The following is a 14731-nucleotide window of genomic DNA, read 5'->3' as shown; positions in this document are numbered from 1 at the left end:
GCTCGAGATTATTTAAAAATTATGCATTTCATAATTTCGGGGCGGAGGCACACAATTATATCCCCATGGATACTTTCAGATTCCTGTGTTTTTTCCACTCTTTGTACTTCTATGTTGTGAATCAGTCATTCTCTGAGGGTCTGAACAGAGCAGGGAATGGTCTTCAAATGCAGACACTTACGCCAAGGCAAAGGCCATCAGTGCTCCGACCACCACAATGAAATCCAAGATGTTCCAGAGATCCCGGAAATAGGAGCCATCTTGCAGTATTAATCCCTGATCTATCATCTGTGGAAAAGATGGAGGCAATTTAGTAATAGGAATGGAAGATACCTGGCAATCACCATTCCTCACCCCCTCCCGTCCCAAATTCCTTTGGAATGGTGCTACATCAGGACACATGTTATTCTGAAGGTATTGTGGGAGGAAAACTGACAATCACCAATGTGACAGGTGCTGAAAGGAGCATCGCTGCTACTAAAGAGGCAACAGTGCCTCCACCAAAAAGGAAAAAAGTTTATGACCATCAGCATTGCATCACCACTAGTAAGCAGCCTCCAAACTTTTGCCCAGTTCTTCTCCCTGAGAAATTGCCAGAATCTCCTCCCCCAGTGAATGGAGTGGGGGAAATGTTGGAGGCATCTCACTTTGGCCCGCCCCTAGTCACATCACTATTATTATTATTATTATTATTATTATTATTATTATTATTATGTCAGATTTAGCTATTTATTGGCATCGCAATGAGCAAATGAAGCCCATTTAGAGCGAAGGCACAGATCACATAGGTAATCCTCGTCAATCAGTGATCACAAAAGAAACACTTCTTCAGCACCTTGCAACGACACCGGGGAAAAATATCACCAAAAGACAGGGCCCCTCTTTTGATTTTAATGAAGATTTCTGCAAAATTGGACCCATGATTCACCCAGGTGTAAGACAATACTAATTTACCTTAGAGCAGCCTTCCTCAACCTGGGGCGCTCCAGATGTGTTGGACTGCATCTCCCAGAATGCCCCAGCTGGGGCATTCTGGGAGTTGTAGTTCAACACATCTGGAGTGCCCCAGGTTGAGGAAGGCTGCCTTCGAGGATTCCATTTCTAATATCCTTAAAAGCCTTTTGAACAAACACTTTAAAGTGTCACGTGAAAGCGAAGATTTGTTATTATTTACTTTTATTACAATCTGCCTCCACCAGTACTGGCTTGGCTGGGATCTGAGCAGAAAGGCTCTAAAAATGAAGCTGTTTCTGAGCTGCAAAGAAAGGGGGACAATTCCATTTTCTTATGCTAATTTCATCCCCTGGGGGGAAATGCCTTTGAGTCAGATTCTTACATCTGAGGGACATGGCCTCCAGGGAAAGGACTGGACCTGAAGCAAGAAAAAGGGAGCCAAAACTAAATTATAGTAGCGGGGTGGAGGAGGGGAGACAGGCAGTGGCGGACAGCAGTCGTGCTAGAGGACAGTGCTGAAGGGAGCAACAGTGCATCTCCAGTACCCCGCACTCCCTCAGCTCACTGCTGAGAAGAGAAGCGCCAGGTGAGGTGGCTGCAGCCGCCACCTTCATTTACCCGGAATTCCTCTGGGCCCCAACATAGTGTATGTTAGGGTTGGGACCCAGGGGCGTTGGGGGGTAATGAGGCTGGCAGTGGCTGATGCTGCTTCCCCCAGCACTTCTCTCTCTTTCTCTTGTTTAAATTAAAAGATGCTGGTGTTGTTAAGGTGGGTCAAAAGACCCCCACCAAAAGACCCCCTTTTCTGGGGGAAAGTGTACACTCAAGCATCTCCACGCTACCCCTTCCTTCCCCCTTTTCCATTTCTTAAGAGTCATCGGAAATGCGTTTGGTAGTTGCTCAAGGCTGCCCTGTACTTTCTAACATACAAACAAGGCCCTAATCTGCCTGGTCAAATGTAGCAACTTACAAAACCACAGCTTCTGAGGCTTGGATCCTTGATCCATGTGGTCATTGTTCTAGAGCAGTGGTTCCCAAAGTGGGTGGTACCGCCCCCTTGGGGGCGGTGGGATTGCATAGGGGGCGTTAAGACGCAAGGGGGCAGCAGGGGGCGCTAAGAGGCAAAGGGGCGGCAGGGGGGCGCTTGAGGTGGTCTTTTTCGTACCAGGAGTTTTGGTTACAGAAGGAAATTTCTGATCGCTATCCTGCACTATGGAGAGTGGTTCAGAAGCTCCTGGTTGCATTTCCAACAGCATATTTGGTGGAATGTGGTTTTAGTGTGGTCTGCCTACTTCTCTCCAAGCAAAGAAATCGACTACGGATTACTAAACGTGGTGATTTAAGACTCATGTTAAGTGACATTAAACCAGACATTGGGAAACTGGTATCCCTTCATCAAGCCCATCCATCACATTAAGAATTTACAGAAGAGTGAGGTACTCTACCCTAGTTACTAAATGTGATATCTAATATTCTTGCTAAATGACTATCAGACTTTGAAAAGATGATATCACTGGATCAAGTTCATCAATTGTGTTTAATTGAATAAACTAAAAAAATGTAATTGGATTTTGAATAAATATTCAATTAATTGTTACTGTTTTGAATTTTATTGTTATTATGTTCCTTAGTGGGTCGTTGAAAACCGCTATTCTGAATAATGATTTTTATAGTGTAGGGTGGGGGGCACTGGGCATGAGTTTGTGGAACCAAGGGGGCTGTTACCTGAAAAAGTTTGGGAACCACTGTTCTAGACACGCTTGTTATTAGCTTTGCCTGCCCTTGCATGTGGGGGGCGCTTATCTGGTACAGTAAGTCACATAAACAGGGCATAGTTGTCAAAATATTATGTGTTGTTAGCTGTTAGAAATAGTTTCTAACAGTTTCATAATTTATGGGAAATGCCTAACTCTGCAATCAATAAGAAATGGGAGGAGGGAGGATCATAAGCTCCTCAGGAGGGAAGTGGAATGTTATAAAAGATGTTGGTTGTGGATGATGGGTAGAGGATCTTGCTTTCGCTCCATCGAGGGTAAGGTTCCTCCTACACGTGTAGTTAATAGAGAAATAGTCACTACATCTGGACTTGTCTGGTTTTCCTGTTCCCTCCCTTCTGGTTGGGGATTCCCCCCTAACAGTATCAGCTGCGGTGGGGTCCTGAGTATGCCAGGTCGGATACAAAGGGCAATATCCAACAATACTCCTACACAGAGTAGAACCATTGAAGTAAATAGGCCTAGTTTATGATAGGACTACTATTGGATCCTGCTCAAGGTGTCAACAGTGAGTGATAGCCACTGGTTGATATGACTCGAAAAGGAAAAGGTTGGACAACTTCATGTAGGATACATCTATTGGCAGCTATTAGCCATGATAGGTAAATGGAAATGGGATCTCTATATTCAGAGATGAGCTTGTTTTGGACGCGAGTTGCTGAGTGACAAAGGAAACAAAATTGATTTACCAGATTGACCTTTGGGTTGATTCAAGAGGGCTTACGTGGAGAGGCCTTGAGGTTCTTTCCCCAGGCCTATCATGCCATATAAAATCCATCTTTGCATAGTGTCCGTAGAAAACGGTCCCGCAGTTGATAAGTCTTTTCAGCCCTACTAGAATTTTTTTTAAACACACATACACACACACCAGAATGCCAATTTAGCTTCCCAAACATCAATCTGATGCCTAATTTTAGAAGTTCTGCTCTGTGGGAGTGACATTTAAGGCATGACAGGGATGTGCAAAAGGTTCTGCTAAAAAAAAAATAAAGGAAAGAGGGGGGCGTATCCAATTTTCTCTTTCTGCTGAAGAAACCGCTTCACATTCTGTTCTCATTGAGGCCAACACTCGCCACCCACAAAGAGGAAGCCATAGAACTTGTCAGTGTAAACCGAGATCACACCAACAACTCAGCCACGGCTCATCTCGTCCTGCCTAATTTGGGCAGACTCAACTAACTACAGAGAGATTGTTCATGGATAAAACCCACTTTTTTATGCCATCAAACTCTTCAGCGTTCTCTCCCTCCCAGATAACTTGTAGAGGGTTTCAAACAGGGAGAATATGGCTTGTCACATAATGGCTGCCATGGGGGCCTGGCTGGTCAAATGTGAGCTAAAGAAGTGGTATGGTGTGAGAAATAGCAAAGCTCGAGACTGTAAGAGAGGGGGAAACAGCAAGGCAAAGGGGTAGAGGGGAGAAAAAGCATGAGCTGAGCCTAGAGAAGGTCGCAAAAGAGAGAAAGAAGAAACCTGACATTTCCCAGGTTTTTGTTTTGAAAAAGGGTCTTTTTGAAGGGGGCACAGAGTGAGCTCTGTGGGTGCCGTTGGATGTCCCCCTGGGTGCCACGCTGGGCCTCCCTGCATACAAAAATACAGAGAGAGAACTGTTTTGAAAAGAGATTCCTGCTGTCCTGCTTCCCACAAAGTTGGGCCTAGACATCAACTGAAGGGCAAGACAAAGCCACCAGTCAGAAAAGCAGGCCAACATGTTCCCAGAAGACAGTCTGGACAATTAAGGCAGATGAGGAGAGAGAAGCAAATGTGGGACTGCCAGGGCCACAGAGTGAGGAAAAGGCTTGTAGTAATAAAGGAAACATAGCAGAAAGAGGGAGGGGCAGAGCAGGGAATGGGGCTCTGTTGCACGGACAAAGGGTGCTGACAGGAAGGGGAAGTTTACTAGAGGGACAGGAAAGGGCAGGGCAATCACAGCCCCGCGGTCTCAGGCAGCCCATATGCTACGCAGGCCTAAGAAGGCCCATTGGATTAGCAAAGACTTAAGGACATAACTCCAACCTGGTTCCTGCAAGGCCTGAGTCTACCTGTGACTGGAGGCCGTAGCAGCTGCCTCCGTTTACTGAAATAACGTTTCGCAGAGGTTGTTTCTTTTTATTGAAAAAAATGTTTGGTGGACAGGAAAGGAAAGGACCCTCTCGTGCAAGCACTTGAGTCATTGCTGACTCCTAGAGGGAGGCCTGCTTTCGCTGACGTTTTCTTGGCGGACTTTGTAGCGGGGTGGTTTGCCATTGCCTTCCCCAGTCGCGGTTGCCTTTCCCCCCAGCTAGCCGGGTACTCATTTTACCGACCTCGGAAGGATGGAAGGCTGAGTCGACCTGAGCCGGCTGCCTGAGCACCAGCTTCCGCTGGGATCGAACTCGGGCCGTGGGGGGAGTTTCGGCTGCAGTAACTGCCGCTTACCACTCTGCGCCACACGAGGCTCTTTTGGTGGACCACCCTGAGAATCTCTCCCAAGTGCCAGCAGGTGGCAGCACCTAGGAAAACGTCGAGACTGGAGGCCTTTTACTGAGCTCCGACTATTGGGCGGTATAGAAATGCAATAAATAAATAAATAAATAAATAAATAAATAAAGTGCTACGTATGAATATGACGCCTCTAAACTTCCCATTCTTCAATGGAAACAAACACTCCCCACTGGGTTCTTACCTTAATAACCATCTCAAAGGTGAACACGCCAGTGAAAACGTAATCAAAGTATCTCAGGACCTGCAAAGATGAATGAGAGGCTGAAGGATATATTTTTGATGAGAACTCTCACTTATATAAGTAGCAGCTGTGTTATGCATGGGCTTTTGAGCTCTGTTGAGATGCTTTCAAATATGTTCGTCAGAAGCCTCATATGGTTCAACAGAGAGCTTCCCATGCCTCCCCCCCATGTTAAGGTATTCTTTCAAAGTCCCAGTAATGGCGTTTGCACATTTTCTTCATCAAATTTCTCCACTACATGCATAAAAGTGGCCTTTATCGCAAGAAAATTTCCTGCCAGAGTTAAGATTTTCCAGACTTCCAGCAGTGTCAGTGTGTTGCAACAGAAACAGCAGAAAGTCTTGTGTCGTGTTAAAAACTAACAGATTTATCATGGCACAGGCTTTTGTGGACTAGAGTCCACTTCAACAAATCCATCATGAATCTAAAGAAGTGCACTCTAGTCCACAAAATATATGACCTAATACATCTGTTAGTCTTTAAGGTGACACGTGACTCTACTGTTTTTACTTACGTTAAGGTTATAGGAGCAACTTTTATATACTAAAAATGTAAAATAGGTACAGTTAATGATCAGAGTTCAGTAATTATCCACACCCTTCTAGTAGAAACATCTCTAGATTTGAGGTGAGCAACGCTCAGGTATTTCATGTATATAGGCATGAAGGAGGCGGAGTGGACTGTGACTGTGAACAGTCTTCATTTAAAATGTGTTTCAGAGCCACTATTGTAGGTATCAGGACAGAAGTAAATTTATTTTAAAACTAGCAAAACCATAGAGATAGAAAACGGCTAGTAGGTGATACATAGCCTGAAATTAAATGCCCTATATTGTTTGCATTGAAAATTGGAATGGGAATCCAGTTGCATTTTAGATGAGCCCAGAAGTTCAATAAGAAGTGAGATGGGTGTGTGATCCTCTTCTATCTCTATGGGCAAAACTCCTTCTTACAAAGTTTCCTTACACCAGAGACTTTCCGAGTTCTCTTTAACATTTCTTTACTACATTTACCTATTGCCTTTCCATAAAAAGATATACAACAATTTTGAACATCAACAATTTAGAGTGTGATCCTTAAAGGCACTTACCTGGGAGTAAACTCCACTGGAAACAATGTGACTTACTTCCATGTAAATATGAATAGGATTGCACTGTCTTGGCAAATTATGAGTAATCCAGGAATGCAATCCAGCCAGAGCCTAGCACTTTTAAGTCCCTTTGTTTTCAATGGGAGAGATGTAAGCATATGCTTAACCTTCCCATTGAGACCAATGTTACTTTAAAGTGCTTAAGTTTTGTGCCAGTAGGGCAAAATCAAGGGACTTATTGGGAGTACAAATACAGTCAGGGGCATGTAGTCACAATGTCCTAATTATTTGATTAATTATCAATTTGAGTTGATAAATAGATCACTAACAACTAAAGGTCATTATGGACCCTTACCCTATACAACAACACCATTCTTTTTAGAAGTGGGTTACATCAAACAGAATAATTTCACATTACTTTTTCACTCCACAACTTAACCTTTCAAAGTTCTTTCGTCTGAAGTCATCTTTGCTGTCGCTCTTTGCCGCCTTTATAAGCCCCGTTCTCTTCAAACACATATTTCTAAGAAACTGAAGGCAGGACTAATTGAAACTGCTTTAGGCCGACAGTTTTTGCCTCCGCAAGAAATATGGGCAAGCTGTCGTAATACTACTACTATTATTATTATTATTATTATTATTATTATTATTATTATTTTATTATAGGCAAGGCTCCTAAAACATGAAATACCTATACAAATTATGAATGAACAACAACCTTAATTCTTGCACTGAAGGGGGAAGGAAAAAAATGAAGGCCTGAATTACCATCTGTCAGGAATAACTTCACCTTGGCCCGGCCCGGCCATGGAATGCAGGCTTATCTGAGGAGACCTGAGCTCCCTGGTTTCAGCTTTCATTAAGAGGAAGGCAAAGGCTAGTTACCCTAGGATTAAAAAATGGTAGGGGCGAGAGAAACCGCACCATTGCCACCAAGAAGCTGGCCTGCTCCTGTCCTTCATATGCAGACATCTGTAGATGATCATGGCATGGCGCTAGACACTGAGCTTTCCCACAGAACTTTTCTTTTCCTGCTTTCCCACTACATAACCTCTACGTGGTGCTGTGCTACAGCGGAATATCGCAATTACACAAGTAGGAAAAATATGTTTTCTTTTGCTTTCGCAAGTAATGAGCTTTTCTACATGAGGTATTTATTGTGCACTCCTCATTTCCTATTAATGGTTGTTTACAGGTTCTTTAGAAGACATTGTGCCCCTCCAGTTCACATTTGTTTTTAAACAGCACTTTCACCAAGTTTTTTTTAGCGCAGGGAAAACCCAGTATTATTTCTGGAAGCAAAAGAAAACATTTTTGCACTTGTGCTATTCCTCTATACCACAGTGCCACCTAGAGGAAAAGCTGGAAAGAAATGCTCATCATGAAGTGCTTGGATCTCAATTCAGCGACAAAACCGAAAGTAGACCCAGCGGATTAACAGAAAAACTCAATCCACCACTTCCCCAGCTCTAAGAAAACTCAGGGAAGTGCTCTTAAAAAACAGAAGTGAAACTAGAGGGTCATGATGTCATCTAAAGAAACCATTAACAGCCGTGAATAAGGAAGGATGAGCGCACAATAAATGCCTCATGTAGAAAAGCTCATTATCAACTGCTGGTAAAACAAAGATCACAGGAGGTGGTTCAAAGGTTAGTAACCCTAGCTGGCAGGCTGATCAACACTTGCAGCTCTCGGGCTATATCTTCTGCCTGTTGTGCTTTTTGCAGACGGGGTTTCATCTGCCGATCTGCCAGTTCCTTGTGCCTCCTTGCCTGTAGCTTTCTTTCTTATTAACGGAAGAACGGAAGAAGCGCCCTGCTGGCTCAGACCAAAAGCCTATCAACTCCAGCCTTCTATTTATTCCCACAGTGGTCAACCAGATGTCCCAATGGGATGCCCACAAGCAGGGCAAGAGCGCCGTTCAGCACCTTTCTGCTCAGGTTCCCCAGCAACTGGTACACAGCGGCATCCTGCCTCCGATACTGGGGGCAGTGCTGCCTCCTACGTCCAGCTTTCCCTCCGACACCATCCAGCAGAGATCACTGCAGAGCTCTTATTGAGGCACTAGCTGGAACTACCAAAAGCGCAGCCCACACATGCAGCATGCGTATCCTTCTAACCCACTCGTCCACAAGCTGAGAAATGCCATTTTTAAACATCTGATTGTCATTGTGCCTTGGAGCAGATGAACTGGAAGCCTTGGTTGCAGGAGCTGGTATTGCTGTGACTCCCCAATGCCGACACCCCCCTGACACTAAGAGCAGAATTCCTCCCTCCAAGCTAATTTGCTGCTCACACTGGCTAACTAATTACTGACTTTAGGACCAAAGATAGGAAGCTGAGACCAAGCATTAACTGTCTCAGCAGTGCAAATGCTATCTTTTTATATTGAAAACCAGGCAAGTCAGATGTTCCAAACTCCTGCAGTACAGAAAGTAAAAATAAGATGTACACTCATTTCCGCCTGCCGTTCCTGCCCTCAACTTCCCCTGGTTCCATTTACTCTTCTTTCTTTTTCTCTCCCCGCTACTCTTGTTCTGTTCTTCAAGACAACTTCATTTTAGTTAATTTCCTCACTTAAATTTCCGTCTTCCCCTGACTTCTGTCACGACTCAGGCCCACAGCAGGGCCCATGAGATGCACAGCCAGCCAAAGGAGGAATCTCTTTGCAATCATAGGCTGGAGTATGTCAGGTGATACTCCTTGATGCTTATAGCACCTTCTGGTGACACTTGCAGGCTGAACTGAGCAACTAGAAGATGTGTCCTTGTTCAATACAAACAGTCTTCTCCTTACTTCACCTTTGTTTTGCCTCAAATGCTCAGAAGCAGAGCCCAACAACTACAACGGGTTCACTTCGTTGCTGGAAATCTCTTTTTTCCATTAACCATAAGAAAATTCTTATCCATCCTTGTCTCAACATTTTATTCCTTTTTTGGTCAGAGGGCTGGACTTGCCTATCCTGGAGCAAGTTCACACCAACATAGTCCAACTTGGTATTTAACTGATGTGTAACATCAATGACAACTATCTGTCCCCTAAATGGCTCCCTCAGGGTGGACTTATACGGCTCCCTCTCACCATGCAAGGAGATCTGCAATTACTCCATCGTTTGATCCACATGGAAGCTGCTCTTGTGAGAACTTCCAGCCTAGGTCACCACAGACTTCAAGACTGGAGGGTAAAGACAAGCTTTTGTACCTTTGTGTAGAAACATCCCCCCCCCCGCTGTGTTCTACCCTTAAAGGGGGTCTAGAAATAATTTTAGATGTAGAGAATGATTGAGGCGAAGGCACTAAATGTCAGTAATCTTGTTGACAGAACAGCAAGAGGCACTGTGGGGAATACATCCCATCAGTAGAGCTGTTTTCCCGCCTCTTGCTCTGAGCTGTAACACACGATCAGAAGAATCATGAGGTACCATTTTTCCTGGACTGTGCCATTCAGATACTGTTAGAGAGAGGGTTAGGAAAAGAACCTCTCTCTTTTACATGCTAGGTATATACACCCAACTACAATCTGAAATAGTGCGGCCCAACAAGAGCTGCAAGTCCTTTGAACACAGCATCCAGAAGCCCTGTGTCGGACTGCTAAGTGTGTATATAATTGGGGTTCATTTACATTAGTCCCTCACGGCAAGGCAGAATTGTCAAGAAACTGAGTAATCACTTTATTCCTCTCCGAGTTGGTCAGGACGGGGTCCTCCGCGGCCAAGGCAATGCTGCTTGCTGCGATCACCAGAAGGATGCACATTTCAAAATAGCGCAAGTTGACAATGTAATGGCAGGCCCTTCGGATTCTGTCAGAAAAGCAAGACAAAGTGGTCACTGAAATGGCTGTTACATAGCCACAGGAGTCACACATCGTTCTGGTCATTTAAAATACTGTCAAAGCGTGCAGGTGAACTTGGCATTTATAAAGCATTTCAGAGTTTTCTGAGCAATTCACATGCATGTGCTCAGTAATCCACACAACCACCCTCTAACAGGAGGTCAGTATAATTTCCTCCTAAAAACTTCCACTGTAAAATTAAAATGCAGGCTTCCAGTTCACTTCAATTTTGTCTTGGTTCACTTCCCACTTACAGTCCATCTCTGCTTAATGGCACCTCTTCCTTGGGCAATCATTCTTTCTCTTGACAGTGGTTGTCAAATGACGTGTGCGGGAATCCTGAGCTCCCTCAAAAGCTTATGGAAGTTCTTCAACAAGAACATCAGTAATGGCGGACACGTTTCCCAGGGCCAGTGCTACCATAGAGGCCACTCAGGCGGCCACCTAGAGCGCCAAGCTAAGGGGGGTGCCGGGTACCGCGCAGCACTCACAGCGTTGTTGGCTGTGAGCCGACCCAGCCTGGCCTGAGGATTCAGCTGGGCCTGGGCGGGCAAGATGGCACCCTGCGCCTGCCCAGCCGAAGCGAAGCCAGGGACGCTGGGGTAGGAGGGGGCTCCACGTTTGGACTTCCGCCTGGAAGCCACCCTCCCAGAGCCACTCTAGCTGCCTGGAAGCCACCCTCCCAGAGCCACTCTAGCTGCCCAGAAGCCACCCTCCCAGAGCCACTCTAGCTGCCCAGAAGCCACCCTCCCAGAGCCAGGAGGCCACCGCCGCCAGAAGAAGAAAAAGCACGTGGCAAGCTCGACCCTGGCCCAAGCCAGCCTCTGCCTTACTCCCGGGGAAAGGGCACCGGGTTGCCTCGCCTCTCTCCTCAAACAGGCTGCGATGTCCAGGCAAGTGGGACTCCTTCTTCCTTCCCCCAGGAAAGCAGGGGACTGGGGATTGGGTGGGGGGGCAGATCAATTCCCAAACCTAGCAATTAATACAATTTCAGCAGCTAAGTCAGTACAAACTTCAGGCAGTATCCAATGGTGTCGTTCTGCAAACTCGACTAACGCTAGCGGAGTTGCATCGAAACTTTCCATTGCGGAAGCGCTTGTGCAACCCTGTTTGTGGCAAATGTAGCTTGTGAGTAATTCGGAACCTAGTTTCTGTGAGTGCATCATCATTTGCCCTAGCAGAATGGCGCTGTTAGTTACTGCCCTTCAATTTGAGCACAGTCCCTAATACAACCATTTAGGTAAGTCAGTATTACCATCTCCATAGTGCAGCTGTGGGGTTTTGAATCATGGCTGAAGCAAGATTGAAACTAGCAGACCTCCTAACTCACAGCTTTCATAGTTCGCCATTACCCTGCACCAGCTCTTGAACACAATTAGTCTAACTACATTTATTTATTTTTAGCAATATTTATATTCATAACAACAACAAAAATTCTGAATGGTTTACAATCAAAAAAACACACCACACTTTTTCTCAGCCTAACCTTCTTTACATATTGTTATGGAGATAAAATGGGATATCCCCATGTATGCCAGTGAACTCCCTTGTCAAAAGGTCGGGTGCTATAATGATATATGAAAAATCACACTATTATCATCCTGCAAAGATATCTCTGTGGAAAGCAGCATATACATCTGAATAATAAACACACAAATGAATAAAATGAGATCCAGGTGAAACATGTCTTTGGCGGTGACCTGGCCACATAGCAGAGGGAAAAGCCTCATTTGAGCAGTAGCAGGGGGCCGAATTCATGCTGTTGCATTCTGAGAGAATGTGGTTATGTGAACTATTATTTATTTATTTATTTATTTCATTTTTATACTGCCCAACAGCCAAAGCTCCCTGGGCGGTTCACAAAAACTAAAACTATTCGAAGTACAAAACAAACAGTATAAAAACATGATACAAAATACACATTAAAAACTGATTAAAAACATACCTAAAAACATTCTGAAATTTCACTGGATAGGCCTGCTGGAATACATCAGTCTTTATGGCTTTTTTAAATTCTAAAAGACTATCTATCCTCTGGCAGGCCAATTCCACGGCCTAGTAGTAGTAACAACAACTTTAATGGGTGTTGATTTGAACCCAGGTCCATGGAACGCAAGTCTAATACACGATCTACCCAACGTATTTGCTGTCCTGTGTTGGAACTGGCCATATGGCCCCAATCTGAGTTCCACTGATGATAGTGGGGCTAAATCAGATTTAATATGAGTACTTCATCTTATCTAATTTAGATAAGGCTGAAAAATGACTTTGTATACATTTTTTTAAAATAAATAAATACAGGAGCTTCCCTACGTTCTCTCTCTTTCTCTCTGATTACCACCTCCTCTATGTCACTCACTGGGAAAAGGAAGAGAGGTGATGCGTGGGAAGGAGAATGAGTACATGAGGGATAGAATGGATACAGGATGGGAGAGGCTGTTTGCAGCAAAATATGGGAAGGAAAAAATGGCCCTAATGCACGGATGGGCAACTTGTGACCCCTGGCTCTGCAAGAGATCAGGCCTCTGGCAAGAGCAATCTATCTCTGCCCCAGCAACCCACTGGGTGAGGAGGAAGGGAAAGAGAGAGAGAGAGAGAGAGAGAGAGAGAGGTGGTGGCCCCACCCACATTTGGCGCTTGCCCCACACACTGCTGGTTCTGGCATGACTGGCCTGTGGCCTCGGATAGATTATTCCCAAAGGAATGCAGCCCTCAACAGGAAAAAAAAAGTTTCTCTATCTCTGCATTAAGCAATTCAAGGCAAAGAACTTAGGTGATATGTCTCACGGGTTTGTGGTGCTGAAGATGAACATGGAGCTGTGGGGCACCATAGGTTTGCCCGTCTCGGACTTCTTCTCCTTTTTCCGTTTCTTCTTCTCTGCCTCCACATCCTCCTCTTCCTTTGTCTCTGCCTCCTTCAAAGGGCTGGCCTCTCCATCTGTCTTGTTGCTAACTGCAAAATGAACAAGCCCTGTTACTGTTCTGGTTGGTGAAGAGGTTCACACTGAATAAACATTCAACACTGGGGTCCAAGGAGAGTGGAAGACAACAGGCTGAACTGGTTCTTTAGCTGACATGAAATGATCACTTCAAGGGCTGTGCACGGACCCCCTGATCCGCTCTGGATCCCAATCTGCAACTTCCGGATCGGGTCCACTCCGCCCCGCGTTGATCCACCTACGGTCCGCTCCAATCCGCTGCGGGGCTCCGGATCCGGATCGGAGGTCCATGTTCCCCCCCATAGATAGCGGCGCCAGGTAAGCCCCCTCCCCCCTCCCCTGCCTCCGTCGCGTTCTGGCGGCAGGTAAGCCCCCTCCCCCTTACCTGGCTCTGCCGCCGTCGCAGCACAGACTGCAGCGGCATCAGGTAAGCCCCCCTCCCGTCACACTTACCTTTTTTCCAGAGCTCCGGATCGAGGTGAAGGATCCGCTTCGTCTCGATCTGCTTCGTCTCGATCCGCAGCTCCCCCGACCCGATCCATCTCCGCCTTTGTCGGAGGCGGATCAGGCCGCTTCGCTATCGGTTCTAAGAAGCGAAGCGAAGCGGAGCACAGCCCTAATCACTTCTTTATTCATGCCATGACATCAGTATATAAAGGCAATGTAGACAGTCCCTGCTCCCAAGGAGCTTACAATATAAAATAGGCAGCGGGGAAACAAGAGAGGAAGGGAAAGAGAGACAAGAGCAGGGAGAAAAGAATGTGAGCTGCTGCATGTAATTAAGCCTGATTAAGACTGAGAATGAAACCTAAGGGGATACGAAGCCTTGCGAGGCTGACAATGGGAGAACATCACGGACGTGGCAGAAGACTGAAAACTTTTTCTCCCAGTCACACCCCCAAATTATGGCTTGCATAAAATGAGAGCAAATATTACATGCTGAACAGCTGCAAAGACTAGTCCTGGTACCAGGACAGTGTATATTCTATACTAAATGACAACAGCAACAGTATGCACACCACCCATCCAAATTAGATGCCAAGAAAAATAAATTCTGCTATCTGTAATTTGGATATTTTATCCTGCAGTTGTTATTACCTTCCATAACTCATTCCTGTACTTGCTTATTCAAGGAGTGCTGCAAGACAATGAAGCTCTGTCCCCAAACATTTGAAATCTTATTCAGCTTATTCTGTTTTCTAGAGTTCAACAGGCATTGCACACACACCCTTTGGTTGAATGGCTGGTGTTCATACGACCACTTGGGCAAGCGATTGTCTACATTATCCTTCTGAGAAGTGAGCAGAAATTGACCACTTCCCCGGCTTTCCTGGCTTCCTGATTGGAGCAGAAGTGTAGCGTTTCCTCCTCACATGGCAAAACAGTCCAAAATACCAGCTTACAGAGTAAGCATGATA

At 45.4% G+C, this 14731-nt stretch overlaps 1 protein-coding gene across 1 annotated transcript in view; it reads right to left on the bottom strand.

Moving 5' to 3' along the window:
- Positions 1–14731, bottom strand: part of CACNA1E (calcium voltage-gated channel subunit alpha1 E) — a 287767-nt gene that overhangs the window by 62323 nt on the left and 210713 nt on the right. Inside the window, exons 22-25 of the mRNA XM_063134500.1 lie at positions 13162–13327; positions 10213–10342; positions 5395–5454; positions 182–288 (exon numbers count right to left, since the gene is read on the bottom strand). Of these exons, the coding sequence (XP_062990570.1) occupies positions 182–288; positions 5395–5454; positions 10213–10342; positions 13162–13327 (463 nt within the window). The remainder of the gene's footprint in view (positions 1–181; positions 289–5394; positions 5455–10212; positions 10343–13161; positions 13328–14731) is intronic.

This window comes from Elgaria multicarinata, chromosome 1 (assembly GCF_023053635.1).
Source record: "Elgaria multicarinata webbii isolate HBS135686 ecotype San Diego chromosome 1, rElgMul1.1.pri, whole genome shotgun sequence".
Taxonomy (NCBI): Eukaryota; Metazoa; Chordata; class Lepidosauria; order Squamata; family Anguidae; genus Elgaria; species Elgaria multicarinata.
Note: the sequence above shows the minus strand (reverse complement) of the source record. Positions and strands in the feature narration are given on the sequence as shown.